Source organism: Equus quagga, chromosome 17 (genome assembly GCF_021613505.1).
Source record: "Equus quagga isolate Etosha38 chromosome 17, UCLA_HA_Equagga_1.0, whole genome shotgun sequence".
Taxonomy (NCBI): domain Eukaryota; kingdom Metazoa; phylum Chordata; class Mammalia; order Perissodactyla; family Equidae; genus Equus; species Equus quagga.
This window is the reverse complement of record NC_060283.1, coordinates 17,396,085-17,412,949: the sequence shown is the minus strand read 5'-3', so window position 1 is coordinate 17,412,949 and position 16,865 is coordinate 17,396,085. Positions and strand designations below refer to the sequence as shown.

The following is a 16,865-nucleotide window of genomic DNA, read 5'->3' as shown; positions in this document are numbered from 1 at the left end:
CCCCCCCCCCCCCCCCCCCCCGCTTCGGATCCTGGGCGCGAACATGGCGCCGCTCATCAGGCTCCACTGAGGTAGCGTCCCACATACCACAGCCAGAGGCACTCACAGCTAAAATATACAACTATGTACAGAGGGTCTTCGGGAAGAAGAAGGAAGACAAAAGAAAACAAAAAGATTAGCAACAATTGTTAGCTCAGGTGCCAAAAAAGAAAGGAAGCAACTGCACCGATAATAAAAGAATAGGACACTAAGATCACCACTTGGTGTGGGAGCATTTGAGCAAATTCATATGACTGATGACTTCAAATCATAGTACTACACTAAGCCTCTTTGAAACAACAATAACTTTGATTTTAATGCACACCATAGAAGAGTATGAAGCCTAAAACAGAAGTATGTGCTGACACGAACACACACACATATGCTCTAACACATACATAGACACTGGGAAGTTTATTCTAATAGTTGAGAATAACGCAAGAGTCATTTTAATACACCATCTTTACCTACTATTCTACTTTGCTCTCACATAGCATACCGACTTTCTTTGTCTTGACTTTTGTGTCCTAACTTATTCTACTGTACTATAAAATTCACTTAATCTTCATGCTTATATTTCATCTCTTCCTCCGAAAGAAGCAAAGATTTTTACTGTTCTGCTCACTAATGCATTTACAGCACTTATAAGTGTGACTGGCACATAGAGGATATTACCTAAATATACGATGATTTTTGCAAGGCTTAAAGTCTGAACCTAATTTATGGGAATCACATTGGACAGCAAACCTTAAGAGAAGATATTGCATATTTTTTCCACATCCTTTGTAAAGCAAATTTTACATCTTTGTTCCTCAAGCTATAGATCAAGGGATTCAACGTGGGGATAACAAGGGTGTAAAATATGGAAGCCGCTTTATCAGTGTCAAAGGAATGACCAGACTTGGGCTGCACATACATAAATATCAAAGTCCCATAGAACACTGTGACCACTGTCAGGTGGGAAGCACAGGTAGAAAAAGCCTTGCGTCTACCCTCAGCAGAGTTCATCCTGAGAATGGCTATAAGGATGAGCAGGTAAGACACAAGAACTATCAGAAGGGAGAAAATCAAATTAAAAGCTGAGAAAATCAGAATAATCAATTCAATTACATGTGTGTTTGAGCAGAGCAAAGATAACAAAGGAAGACTGTCACAGTAGAAATGTCTGATGACATTATAACCACAGAAGTATAAACTAAAAATATTTACAGTGATTATAAGAGAAATAAGTGTGCTGTAGAGATATGGGATTGCCACCAGCACCTGACATAGCCTTTGGGACATGATGACTGTGTAGACCAGAGGGTCACAGATGGCCACACAGCGGTCATAGGCCATTGCGGACAGAATAAAAAGTTCACTATCGATGAACATGATGAAAAAAGCAAGCTGTGTGGCACAAAAATAATAGGATATGGTATTTTGATCCACAACAAAGTTTACTAACATTTTGGGGACCACAGTTGTTGAATAACCAAAATCAGTAAAAGCCAGATATCTGAGGAAAAAGTACATGGGTGTTTGTAGCCTGGAGTCCATCTTGGTGAGAATGACCATGCCCAAGTTGCCCACCACTGAAACGATGTAGATGATGAGGAAGATCCCAAATAATGGATCCTGTAGCTCAGGACGATCTGTGATTCCTATGAGAATGAATTCTTTCAGCACGGTTATATTGTGTTTTTCCATCCAGGTTGATCAGAAAACCTATTCTAGATGCAGATATCAGCATAGTCAATAGCGTCCATATAGTAAAATCTGGTCGCTTTCTAGTATACAAAGCTGGTATAAATAAACAAATCCAAACTGATAGTTTAGGCTCTATTAAAATAATCTATGCCTGCAAATAAAATACACATTTAAAAATAGAAACCGAGATAGAGCTTGAGGTAGAGAGAGAGTTATAATTTTCTGTTGGTGAAGATTAGTCTCCAAAGAACAATTTATAATGTTTTGAGGCATTTTGGTTGTCACAACTGGAGATGGGTTATTACTGGCATCTAATGGTTAGAGTCCAGTGAGTCTGTTATTCATCCTATTATATTGAGGTAACCCCCCCGCCAACAAAGAGTTTTACAGTCCAAAATGTCAACAGTGCCAAGGGTGGCAAACCTTGATGTATGTATAGATATAGATGTAGATACAGATATAGATATAGATAGATATAAATGTAATAAAGAAAACCAAAACAAAAAAATGATATAAACTGTAAGTGTTAGTTTTGGAGGTGATAAACTTTACTTTTGCCTTGCATATAGTGTCAATAACATTTACAAAATTAGAATCACATAACATGCCATAATAAATATGTTAATTACATAATAAAATTTTAAAATTCCAATTCCAATTATATGTGGAAATATTTAGCAGGCCCTGCTTTGAAGAATATTCATCTTAAAGCATAAGGATGCCTAGAGACGGTACAGAATGAAATTAGTATGTTCACCATTATTGGATGGAGGTGTAAAAATAAGAAAATTCTGACAGATTATTGTAGATTATTTTTCTTTACATAGGTAAACATGTCATGAAATATATGTGGGTTGATATAGTCACTGCTATCCTTAAATTTTTATTGTAAGCAAAGGAGTACTTGGCAAATGTTGTAAGTTATCTTAATGTCTTTATTCACATCAGCAAAATAAACTGTTTCTTGTAGGGTTGTTGGGAAGATAAGTGAGAATTATAAATTTCAGTGAGTTTATGGTATCTGGAAATATCCTTCAGTACCAAGTACATAGGATTCTTTGTGTGTTTGTTTTAATTTCTTACTGGAGACAGTGAGTTACCTGAAATGGATTATTTTTGTTATGTACATACAATTTCTTTTTGTGTGACTTTACTTCTTTGTCAGGGGTATGATGATGATTAGACGGAACAGTGTGTTATCCAGATAACTGTCCCCAGTGCCCCTTCACCATGACCCAAATCCATGACTACCACCTGACTATCAATGCTTCCTTCTTTGGGGTAATTTATCTTGAACCTTACTTAAGATATTTAATATATATTTGTCTTAAAACTAACATACTTCCAGAGCTCATGAAGCCCAGCAAGAGGCCGTGCCCCATTCCCAGAGATTCAGCACTAAATTGGTGACTGAAGATCTAAGGTTTGGAATTTACCTTCTTGGAGAAGTGCTGTTGGCATAGCTGAGATGCCTAGGCAATGATTCTAGCCACTTCGTCTATAGGCTGTGACAAGAAGCAAAGAGTCATGCCCCTTCTCCCTGGCTACTACAGATTTTGCTAACACAAAGGATGCCCTTTCTCTGGTGTTGGGCAAATCCTAGGATCTTACATCTTTCCCACATTAACTTGACCAACAGCTGTCAACTTGTTGGAGAAAAAATTCCAAGAAACTTTGGGGCGTTTAAGTATCAAGTAGGTTTCACTTCGCAACTTTGTCGTAAAGAAGTACTTGTTCTTAAAGCCATTCCAATAAAATACTTTAAAGCAAATTTAAAACGAAAACTAACTTATTTCCTCTTCCCCAGGCACATTTTTTGTTACAGCTGATGTGCTAACTTGCTAAATATGCTAAATTGTGACACATATGTTATATTTTGAGATGGATGAACCTAGGATAGCACGAGGACATAAACAAATTGGGCAAAAGTGAGGTCACTGGAATTGGTTTTATATAATGAAGATTCACATACATTATCTTTGGATAAAGAGATTTTCTGCTTTAAAGAAAAAAAAACAGGTTTAAAATCGCTATATTACACATAGCATACTGGAAGAAAACATACTCAGGCTATAAATTCTGGGATGTTATTTTAAGTCTGTCTGCACATTAAGACCACAAAGAACTTCACTACACATTTAATTTAATGTGGACATGCATAAGTATAATGAAATAAAGATGTATGTGAATATCTCTAATAAACCACTAAGTATAATACAGAGCAGGGTAGAATGAGGATGACAGGCTAAGGTAAAAGAATTAGTGTTTTAAAAATTGTGAGTATCAGTGTTTCCTTGAATAAATAAATAAGTAGAATTGATCCTGATTACAAGGCAAGAAGCAGTGTCAGCAGACAGAGTGAGCTCTAAGAAAGCAAATAAAAGATACAATCTTTATAACATTAAATGATAAAGATGTTTACAGGAAATCCACGCTTTCTCACATAAATCATTGCTTATAAGTTTGTGAGCTGCTGATATCCTACCCTGTCCCCATATACTTACCTTTCTTATGTGAGACATACTGAACTACTGTTAGGAAAAAATATTTTAAATCAACGGAATAAGAAGCAATGTAAATCTTGTTTAAGTGCAATGATGAAAAGCTAAAGAAAACAAGTCACATTGGTAAGTGCTGACTTCCTCTAAGATGAGGAAGGATAGACCGGCTTTGTCTCACCAGATTTAGAATTCTATGGAAAGCATCAAATTACCTTTTCATTGTTTACTATCTATGTTATCAGATTATTATTTTCTAGAGGTATACTCTTTGAGAAAATTACATCAGCTTTCTGCCAGAACCCACTGAAACTGAACTTGCTGTTCATTGTACCATCACCGTAAGACAGGGTACTTGAAAGTCTCCTAACCTCCAAAAATTCCTTTTCACATCTCAGTGTAAGGTGGAAATTTCCTTTTCATTCATCAAGAGATCAGAAAAAAATCCAATTAAATGAATTAAATGTATATTAACTGTCACAATATTTTTGAGAAGGGAATAAGAAAAGCCTAGTGTCACTGAAAGACTAAGGATTTTGAAGGATTTCAGACTAGAAACATAATACCTGCGGCTTCATAATTCTGCCATATCTATATTTTTTTCTATTCCCAGCTCTTTAATTAGGCTTTATTGTCTCTTAATTTTGACCTCTATTATTCATGTGATTAAGTATTTGCAAAAACATAAATATTACATAAGCAATACGGCATTGACATTTCAAATATTCTTAACTGTATTTGTGAAAATATTTTAACAATCAATCTGAAGAGAAAGGAGCACAGTCTTATTCTGTTCATGCATTGTCATAGCAGAATGTACATGGAAGTGAATCAGAAATCCTAATATTTTGATGTGCTTTGCCATAGAATAAAGGTGTTCTTGCAGATTTCAAACAGACTATTTGGATATTGGTCAAATATGGCACCCTGTGAAATATTCTGTTTACCTGTCATGAAACCTCTGTTTTGGCTCCCACATGTGTTTCTTAACATGGAATAGTGAGAGCAATTTATGAATCGTTTTTCACCATCTGAGACTCTCCCTGAGGAGAAGCCAAACAATTCACGATTGTCCCTGAAGTATTTGAAAGCTTAGCAGAATGCAAGGGGGCGGGGGAATGTGTGTTTATTAATAGACTAGAACAATTCTTATTTACAAGTCGGTTAGATTTATTGGTTTGTGCGTTACATTTCTACCTTTTTATTCTTCATTAACCTTTTCTCCCCCCACTTTGATGATTAAGCTTGTTTCCATGTTACTAGGCTTGGTACTCAATTGTTTGGTCAAACATCAACCTACACGTTGCTATGAAGATATTTTTTTAGATGTGATTAACATTTATATCAGTATATTCTGAGTAAGTTGAATTACCCCCTTAATGTGGGTGGGCCTCATCCAATCAGTTGAAAGCCTTAAAGAGCAAAAACTGAGATGCTCAAAAAAAAAAGGAATTGTGATTCCAGATCGAGTACAGAAATTCTACCTTAATTTCCCAACTTTGTACTCAAGACTGCAGTATCAATTCTTTCAGTGCCAGCTTACCTGCAGATTTCTGCCTTGCCAGCCCTGACAGTCACATGAACCAATTCCTTAAAATCTTCTATCTCTGTGTATATATATACACACACATATATAAATATGTATGAATGCATGTGTTTGTGTGTCTTTATGTGTGTATTCTCCTTTTGGTTGTGTGAATCTGGAGTACACTTACTAAAACAACCATGTAGGGAAATGGATTAGAATGTTTTCTCCAAACAGTAATGTTTTTAGTATTCTTCTAGTTCTACAATGACCTCCTCAAATAGAGGACACAACGGAGATGTATTTAAACACTGTCCTACTGCATTATTTAAAATATAAATGAACTAAACCAATAACATATTGTGTATAAAGGATGTTATTTGTTCCCTTCTCCCTCTCTTTTTTTTTTGATTGTTGTCATTTTCTTTTTTTACCTTCTTCTGGACCATTGGAAGAGGAGTCAGTTTCTCCAATTTCTCAGTCTCACTTTATAGTGAATCAACATCATCTGTCTGTTTAGGATATCTGTCCATTACATTTTCCATTATTGCATTTCAGTATTTCTTGTTTTTCCATCAAGTCCAATACCCATTCTAATTCTTCTTGTCCATCTTCAAACACGTCCTACTGTGTTTGATATTTACCCATATGGTGAATATATTCTTCAAAAATGTAATATTTATGTTACCTATGTTTTACTATTTTTCTGTACGTTGTATTGTGGAATTTAATTATTTGTGATGAATCCATATTGTGATTTTTTTTGCTTCTTTATTACAGTCAATAATATATAAAAAATGTCATGAGTCTATACTTTATTGATAGATATTTTGTTTGTCTGTAACCTCTGCTATCACCAACACTACGATGAACAGCTCCTGAAAAGCTGGAGTTTGCCATGACATATCGTGGACAAATTCTCCTTGTGATACATATCAAGTATCTGCCTCTGTGTGTGTGCTTGTGTGGATATACATATCAATAGACGTATACTTGCATTTACACATAAACCCACACTTTTGAAAACACACAGCAATGTGATCTCTTGGTAAGAATAGATATAATACATAAGTTAATTTTGTTAAATATTTCAGATTGGTTGTACCAATACACTTTTCTACTGGCAGATACATGAGGTTTCCAGAATATTCACATCTCTGACAGGAACCTGAATTGCATTTTCTCCTGTCAATTATTATCATAAGAGTATGTTTCTATTATGAGTTTCCCTCTTGTTTTTGACTTGATTTCTTGGCATGTTTAATAGTTTAAAAAATACTTATTAAGGGGTATCACTGAAAATAATAAAGTGCGCATATATAAAGTCTAAAATTTAATTAGCTTTGATATAAGTATGCATTTGCAAAACAATTAATATGATCATGATGATGAACATATCTGCAACTCCAACGTTTCTTGGTGTCTATATAATACTTCCATTCTACTCCTTCTTGCCCCACATTGTCCCAGGCACACTTTGGCTTGCTTATTTAAATTTTTAAAGTAATTACAGATTTACAGGAAATTGCAAAAGAAAAACACAGAGAGTTCCTGTGTCCCACTTAGTTTCCTCAAGTGGTAATATATGTCATAAATGCATTGTGTAAATACAGTATAACTACCATGAAATTAACATTGGTATAATGCACTGACTTTGTTCAGATTTCACCAGTTTTCCGTGCACTCATTTGTGTTTTTGTGTACATATAGTTCTATGCACTTTTAGCATATGTGTGGATTTGTATAACCACAACAGTCAGCGTACAGACCTAGTCCGTCACCACAAAGGCCCCTTATGCCCTTCCTGTGTAGCTGCACACCCTCCCCTTCTTTCACTTACGTGGATTTAGTCAACCACTAATCTGATTTCCATCACCATAATTTTATCTTTTGAGGAATTTTTTATAAAGGAAATACCATTTATAACATTCTGCAATAGGCTGTTTTCCCTCAACTTGATTCACCATCCATGCTTTTGTAGCTATCAATTGTTTGTTCCTTTGCTTTTGCTAGGTAGTATTTCATGGTGTTGATGATTCAATTTGTCCCCCCATTCAGCCACTGGAAGACACTTGGGTTGTTTCCAGTTGTCAATTATCATGGGTAAATCTTCTATAAACATTTTTGTACAGGTGGTAGATCTGAACATGTTTTCATTTCCCTGAGGTAACTGTCCAAGAGTGGGATTGGTAGCCTCTTTTAATCCTGATGCAGCCCAATTTATCACTGTTTACGTTTACAGATTATGCTTTTGATGTCACGTCTATAAACTCTTCACTAGCCCTAGGACCTAGATTTAGATTTTCTCCTATGTTTTTTGTCTGAATGTTTTACAGTTTTACATTATACATTTGTGTTCTAATCTGAGTTATTTTAAATTAGTTCAAGTTGCCTCAGGTTTAGGTCAACATTATTTGTTTGTTTCTGTGTTTTTCCTATGATCGTCCAATAACTCCAGCACCATTTTTTTAAAAGGCTATCTTTCTTTTATTGAACTATCTTTGTACCATCATGAGTTTATCAGAATTTTCAAAGTTCTATTTCTGGGTTCTAAATTCTGTTCTTTTGATATATGTTTCAATCTATCCACTATATCACACAGTTTTGATTGCTGTAGCTATATAGTAAGTCAACGTGGAGTAGAGTATTTCCTTCCTTATTATTCTACATATTCAAATGTGTTTTAGCTATGTTAGGTCCTTGACCTTTCGTATACATTTTAGTGTAAACTCAGCTATATCTCAAAAAAATCTTGGGGCAGCCTACGTGGCCGAGTGGTTAAGTTCGCGCGCTCTGCTGAGGCGGCCCAGGGTTCGGATCCTGGGCGTGGACATGGCACCACTCGTCAGGCCACGTTGAGGCGGCGTCTCACATCCCACAACTAGAAGGACCTGCAACTAAGATATACAAATGTGTACCGAGGTGGGGGAGGGGTTGGGAAATAAAACAGAAAAAAAAAAAAAAGGAAGATTGCAACAGTTGTTAGCCTAGGTGCCAATCTTTAAAAAAAAAAAAACTTACTGAAATGTTGACAGAGCTTGAATTAAATGTATGATCATATTTACTTTTCTAATCTATGAACTCAGTATGTCTACTTATTTATTCAGATCATTTTGATTTCTTTGATCAGGATTTTATACTTTTCAGCATACAGATCATGTATATCTTCTCTTAGTTTCTATTTCATTATACTTGGGGTGATTTTAAATGCTTTTTAGTTTTTATATTTTGGTTTATTAAAGTATCTATCTATCTGTCTATCTATACGTATATATGTCAGATTGATTTTTGTTTGTTGAACTTGTATCCTGTCACCTTACTGAATGTACATGTTTGTTCTAGGTTCTTTTGTTTGTGTTTGTGGATTCCTTAAGATTTTCTGTTAGATATCATGAAATTTACAAATAGGGACAGCCCATTTCATTCTAGCTTATTCCAGCTATATGAGCCATTCCAGCTCATTCCAAGCTATATGTCTTTTATGTCATTTGCATGTACTTTCTAGGACTTCTTATTTAAGCTACTTTTTGTAACTACAGATTAGTTTGCATTTTTTTGTAAATGTAATTATAGATTACTCACTCTTTTTAGTCTGATGTCTTTGACAGCATAATTCTTTCAAAAGTCACCTATATTTGTGTATGTACCAATAATTTATTACCTTTTATTTCTGAGTAGTATTCACTTGCTTGGAAATTCCGCAATTTGTTTATTCACTCTCAAGTGGATAAACGTTTGGGTGGTTCCTATTTTTTGCCTATTACAAATAAAGCTGCTATGGATACTTGCATGCAAGCATTTGTAATGAAATGTAACGTCATTTCTTGGGGAAATACATGAGAGTGGTGTGGCTAAATATTATGTTAGATGCATGTTTATTTTTTTTAAGGATTAACACTGATCTAACATCTGTTGCCAATCTTTTTTTCTTTTTCTTCTTCTCCCCAAAGCCCACCGGTACATAGTTTTATGTTCTAGTTGTAGGTCCTTCTAGTTCTGCTATGTGGGACGCCACTGCAGCATGGCTTGAGGAGCAGTGCTGGATCTGTGCCCAGGATCCGAACCAGCGAAATGCTAGGCCACCAAAGCAGAGCACATGAACTCATTGACTCGGCCACAGGGACAGCTCCATCTTTAATTTTTAAGACCGTGATGCTTATGCCAAGAGATTTTTTCTAATATTTATATATATTTACTTTTCTATTACCAATGTATGAAAGTTTCAGTTCCTCCACATACTCATTAACTAGATGTGATATACAGCTCATTGAGCTTTTTTGTTTAGCTTTATTGAGATATAATTGACATATTACATTGTGTAAGTTTAAGTTTAAGGCATACAAGGTGATGAGTTGATATATCTATATACTGAGAAATGATTGCCATGATGATGTTAGTTAACACTTCACTTCACATAATTACCATTTTGTTGTGGTGGTGGTGGTGAGAACATTTAAGATCTAATCTCTGGCATCTTTCAAGTATACAACACAGTATTGTTAACTATAGTCACCAAGCATTGAGGTTTTAAACCTAATTTCATTAATGAATAATAATGATGAGCAACATATTATGTGTTTATTTGCCATCCTTCTATCGTATTTGCTAAAGTGGTTTTTAAATGGTTGGCCCATTCTGGGGATCTTTTTAAAAAATTATATCGTTTTTAGGCCCCTGTATACACAGTGGAATCAAATATTTTATTAGAGACATTACTTGAATATATTGTGTCCCAGAATGTGACTCAGTTTTACACCCTCTTAGATGATCTTTGGAAGATCAGAAGATTTAAATTTCAATGTTGTCAAATGTATGAAATTTTTACTTTATGAAATAGTTTTGCTTTTGGTGTTGTTTCTAAGAAATCTTTGCAAAACCAAGGTCATGAAGATATCTACTATGTTTTCTCCTATAATTTTTAGACGTTTAGGTACTACGCTTACATCTATGACCTATTTTTTCTGAATCTTTGAATGGGTTATGGATCAACTTTCATTTTTTTGCACATGTATAATGAATTATTCCAAGTCCATTTGTTGATAAATCTATCTTTTCTCCACTGAATTGCATTTTTGCCTTTGTTTTTGTGGAAAATTACCTGTTCATATATATGTGGGTCTATTTCTGGACTATCAATACTTTTGCATTCATCTATTTGTCAATTTTTATGGCAGTACCACACTGTCTTGATAACTGCAGCTTTAGAATAGGAGTAGAAATTGATTAGCGTTTTCTTAGTATTGATAGTACAATTTTTTCTTCTTTTAGTTTGTCTATTCTAGGTATTTTGCATTTCTTTACATGTTTTTGTTTCAGTTTCTCTATTTGTACCAAAAAATACCTAATTGAATTTTGATTGGAGTTGCACAGATACGTTTGAGTAAATTTTCTATCGTAACAATATTGGATATTTGAGCAAAAAAAAAAATGGTGTATCTTTTATTTATTTAAATCTTTTTTAGCGTCTCTTATCAGTGTTTCCCAAGTTTTATAGTATGCGATTTCATGTACTTATTCAGATTTATCTTTAAGTATTTTGTAGTTTTGATGCTTTTGTAAAACAGGTATTTTAAAATTCCTTTTGTCATCTTTCACTGGTTGTATGTGGAAATATATATGTTAAAAATCTCTTACATGACATATCAACATGAAGAAATATTATTGACATTTTCTTAAAATATGTCAAGAATTTAATCATTTCTTATCCTCTGACTGTTCCCATCCTAGCTTAAGCGTCTGTCCTCTATGAAATTTATTATAATTAAACCCGTCAGGACTTGCCATTTCCACATCTTAGTATCCTATAATCTATTATTTGCACAGCAGACATAGCTGTCCTTTAATGAAAGACAGATTAAATCACTCCTTAGCTCAAAACTCTTCATTTTTTATCAAGCAAAACAAAAGACATATTTTACAATGCCTTCTATAGTCCTACAAGGTCAAACTCTATGTTATAATCTATCGTTATCTCTTCGATTTCATATTTTATACTCCAACCACCTCTGACTCTGATGTTCCTCAACACAATAGTCCTATTGTCATTTAGAAACTATCGCATTTCCAGTTCTATCTGGAATAGACTTCCCCTAGATAGCCAAATAGTCCACTCACTCAGCTTCTCAAGTGTTTGTCTAAATGTCGTCTTTGCAGAAGTTTTCCTGACAATCTTAATTAAATTTTAACCTCCATCTTGGCTACTTGCTCTATTTCATTTTCATATTGCTCATTATAATCTATCATACTGTATAACCCACTTTTCATTCAACCTGTTTTCTGAAAGCCTCATAAAGAAAGGGATTTCTGTCGTCAAACTTAGCAATATCAGTTTACTTCCTTTAAGGAATCCATTTGTATAATACGTATCAGGCCTCTTTGTTTGTGTCTTTTCCTGTGATAGTCAGTACAGATAAATTGTGAATGGAATATACAGAGTCTGTGGCTTTATAAAAATAAACGTTTAGTGGAAGACATACTCTAACAGGCTACATGTAAAAGGTCAGAATTATCAATTTAATTTCATGTGTATCTGAGGAGAGCAAAGATGTCAGTGGCAGACTATTACAGCAGAAATGCCTGATGACATCATAGCCTCAAGATGATGAAATGAAAATTTTTATGGAGGTCAGCAAAGACAAAAAGACACAGTATAGATGGAGTACTACCACCGGTAGCTGACATAGTCTTTGTGATATGATGACTGCGTAGAAACAGAGGGTTACACATGGCCACATAGCAGTCAGAGGCTATTGCCAGTAGAATAAAAATTTCACTAGTGATAAGCATACTGAGGAAAGTGAGTTGGGCAGGCACACCAATTATAAGAGATTTTATCTTGACCTAAAACAAAATTTACTAGGATTTTGGGTTCTGTAGCTGTTGAATAACAAGGATCAGTGAAAGCCAGGTGTCTGAGGAAAAAGTAAATGCGCATTTGTAGCCTAGAGCCTATCTTGATTGGAGGATGATTAAGCCCAGGTTGCCCACTACTGAGGCCATATAAACAGTGAAGAGTCCAAATAATGGCAACTGCAGCTCAGGGAGGTCTGTGATTTCTATTGGAATTAATTCATTCAGCATTGTTATCTTGTTTTTATTCATCCAGGCTATTCAGGAAAACTACACAAGGAATAAATATAAGAATAATCATTACCTTACAAGAGGTATGATTGAGGTTACCATGCAATATATGATTAAAGGCTTTAATCTTTCATTTGTGGCTTGTTGCTTTAATTGGCTACTCCAACACCTGGCAGTTCAATTCTTTCTAGCCCCGCTCATCTAAGCTCTTGATGGTTTCTTAGATATGACACCAAAAGCACAATCAACAAAAGTAAAAATTGATAAGTTGGACTGTATCGAAATTTAAAAAACAAAATTTTGTGCACTGAAGGATATTATTAAAGAATGAAAAGATGACCCACACAATGAAAAAAATTACGAATCAGGTATCTGGTCTAGAATATAGAAGATACAAAGGACTCACAGCTCAATAACAAGAAAAAAATTTAAAAACAGGCAAAAGACTGGAACAGACATTTCTTGCAGAATCTATACAAATGGTCAATAAGCACATAAAAAGTCGCTCAAAATGATTAGTCATTTGGTAAATGCAAACCAAAACCACGATGAGATACAACTTCACACCTCTAGGATGGCTATTAAAAATAAAGGAAAATTATGAGTGATGACAAAGGTTTGGAGAGATTAGAACTTTTGTTCATTATTGTTGGGAATGTAAAATGGTACAGCCACTGTGAAAAAAGTTTGACAGTTAATAAGCTTACCATGGAATTACCAGTATGACCTAGCAATTCCACTCATAGATATACCCCCAAAGGTATTAAAACCCACAGGTGTTCATACGAAATAATGTACATAAATGTTCACAGCAGCATATTCATACTAATCAAAAGGTAAAAACAAAAAGCACATCAACTGATGAATGGATAACAAATGTGGTATATCAATACAATGGAATATTAATAAGCCACAAAAAGAAAAAAGTGCTGATACACGCTACAACATGAATAAGCCTTTAAAACAATATCCTAAGTAAAATAAGTCAGGTATAAAAAGCCACATAATGTGCAATCCCACTACATAAAATATCCAGAGTAGGCAAATTCATAGAGACAGAAATCAGATTAGCTGTGGCTTGTTCAGGAACATAGAATTAATTCCAAGAGAGAATACATTTAGAGACATAATTTTAGTGGATATAAGAAGGATTATAAATCTCATCTGATTGAATAAATGAGAGGTTGAAAAACTGTGCTCTTTTCTTAATTTGTGCTAGTAAATACCAGTCTCGCTGTATGTGAGGAAAGATATGAGATAGTTCTCTCAATATATTTAGAGTTCTATGTAAAGCACTAAAGTCTTTTTTTAAATATGGTTCTATTTATATTTACATTATTTTATATGATTATTGAAAATGATTCAGTTCTGACATTTTAAGTATTTTTCTTTTCCCCTCTCTAGACTCTGAAACATATGAAAAATACAGTGGGCAGAGCTGAGCGTGGGACCTTCACTATAAAACTGCCCTAAGTATAGAGGTTAGAGACAAATCATTCCTCAGCCCTGCCCCCACCCCTCCCAAATCGAGCTTTCAACACTAACATGTGACTATATATATTCCACAATAAGAAATCAGTACAATATGCATTTAAGAACATATATTTAAACACCACAGTAATTTTGGAGTGGGATTAGATTTTTTTATTAGATCTATTCCAAAATTGGGTTTATTTTTTAATGGTTTCATAAATGTTGTATTTCCTTCCATTTTATTTTCTAACTGTGGGTAGGATGTAGAAATAAAGTTGATCTTTCTACATTTACTTTGTATCCAGCAAGTTAGGTAAATTCACTTATTTTTAGTAAATTATTTATAGATTTTTCTCTATGTATTTAATCTTAACATTTACCCAAAAAATTAAAAATGGCAGTTTGTGATTTCCTATGTTTATACCTTTTATTTCTCACCTTATCGCAGTGAACCAGCTACAATTTCCAAAACATACTGAACATACATGGTGAGCCTGGGTCTTCTATATGTCAACATGCCAGCATGATGGGCACTAGTATTTAAGTGGTGAATGAGACACAAAGAAAATATTTTATGAAAAGACACATGAACACATTTTAAAAAGAGTATCTAATGGGAGATGCATTAAGAAAGACTTCTCTTCCATTGGCAATGTGAGAACAGAGATTCAGACTTCAGTCTCTTGCACTAAAACTTGAGGACAAATCAAAGTTGATACTAGAAGGATGATCATCACTTTAACAGCTATACGTTGAAAATAAGAAAACCATTTTTAGTTTCCCATGGCTTTTACACATAAAAACTTTCTAAAGATTTCTTATATATAATATATTATATTTATTTATTATAACAAAGAATTGTCTATTACATAATTTATTGTATAGATATCTTGAATATTGTATAGATATCTTGATATATTGAACTTTATAATAGTGAATTTCCCAGATTTTTCCATATCCTGTGAAGGGCAGCTGTTACCTCTTTGTTCCTTAAGCTGTAGATCACGGCTTTCAGTATGGGTATTACCAAAGCACAAAATACAGAGACCATTTTATCAGTATCAAAAGTGTCATTGCACTTGAGCTGCGTGTACATAAAGAATAGAGTCACATATAATACAACTATCACTGTCAAGTGAGACCAAAGGTGGAGAATTCCTTGTGCCTGCCCTTAACAGAGTTCCTCCTAAGGATGGCCATAATGATCAATGTATAGAACATGAGGACCATCAGAAGAGACAAAACCAAGTTAAAAGCTGAAAAGATCAGTATCATCAACTCAATTTCATGTGTGCTTGAGGACAGCAGTGTTAATAAGGGAAGACTGTTGCAGCAGAAATGATGTTATAGCCACAGAAAGATGAAATAAAAATCTTCGTGGTGATTATCAGAGAGAGAAAGTCACTATAGGGATAGGGGACTGCCAACAGAACCCAGTACACCGTTTGTGACATGATGACTGTGTAGAGCAGAGAGTTGCAGATGGCCACAGAGCGGTCATAGGACATTGCTGACAGAATAAATAGGTCACTAATGAGGAACAAGATGAAGAAAGCTGGCTGCATAGTGCACCAATTATAGAGGATTGAATTTTGATTAGTTTACAAAACTTACCAACATTTGGGGTCCCATAGCTGTTGAATAACCAAAATCAATGAAAGCCAGATATCTCAGAAAAAAGTACATGGGTGTTTATAGTCTGGAGTCTATCTTGGTGAGGATGACCATGCTCAAGTTGCCCACCACTGAGATGGCATAGATGATGAGGAAGAGCCCAAAGAATGGAGCCTACTGTTCAGGGTGGTCTGTGATTCTTATCAGAACGAATTCTTTCAACACTGTTTTATTTTGTTTGTCTATCCAGGTCATTATGGAAAATTACTGTGGAAAGAACCATCTGAGGAGTCATTGGGTTTTGGGAGCTATGGTTGGTTAAATTTTAGTATGCAAAGCCATTATGTGTAAGGTAAATCCATTTTTTAAGATGCAATGATTAAAAAGGTGTAGAACCAAATTTAGAAACCATTATAGCCTAAGACATATAGTAGCCATTTTCATTTTTGTGTTGCATCCTGGTTATCATTACGAGGTATGTACAGTCCCTTTATGCTTCTGTCAATAATATATCATTAGAAAAGTTTGGTCTAGAGTGGGAATCCTGATTTTTTTCCCAAAAATATTTTTCATTTAGAATACATATAATTAGTTGAAAGATATCAAATTTTAGAAGGAATTATAATAAAAAACAATATCCCTCTACTTTCCCCTGCAACTTAAGTCCCAATCTTCAAAGAAAACAATAATTAACTCATTTAATAGACTTAGATTATGACTCTGCATATATAAATGAAATTCTACTTACACTACAACAAGATGTTTTAAAATTGTATTCTTATTCCACTATGGTTTTATGAGTTTTAAACATTTTTAATGATTTTTTTATAATGCAGAAAATAATTTTGCTACTTTGCAGAAGTCCCCAACATGCCCACTCTAACGCACATGAATAATCTTATTATTTCCTCTAGAACTGTACATCTGGAACTTCAGCACTTCTGTGC

General features: G+C 34.4%; 1 protein-coding gene and 1 pseudogene across 1 annotated transcript; both read right to left on the bottom strand.

Moving 5' to 3' along the window:
• Window positions 1-768: 768 nt before the first annotated feature.
• Window positions 769-1,728, bottom strand: LOC124229294 (olfactory receptor 8K3-like). The gene has a single exon (XM_046644438.1). It carries the CDS (start codon window positions 1,726-1,728, stop codon window positions 769-771), a length of 960 nt encoding a protein of 319 aa, XP_046500394.1.
• A 13,501-nt stretch (window positions 1,729-15,229) lies between these two features.
• Window positions 15,230-16,173, bottom strand: LOC124229141 (olfactory receptor 8K3-like; annotated as a pseudogene).
• Window positions 16,174-16,865: the final 692 nt, after the last annotated feature.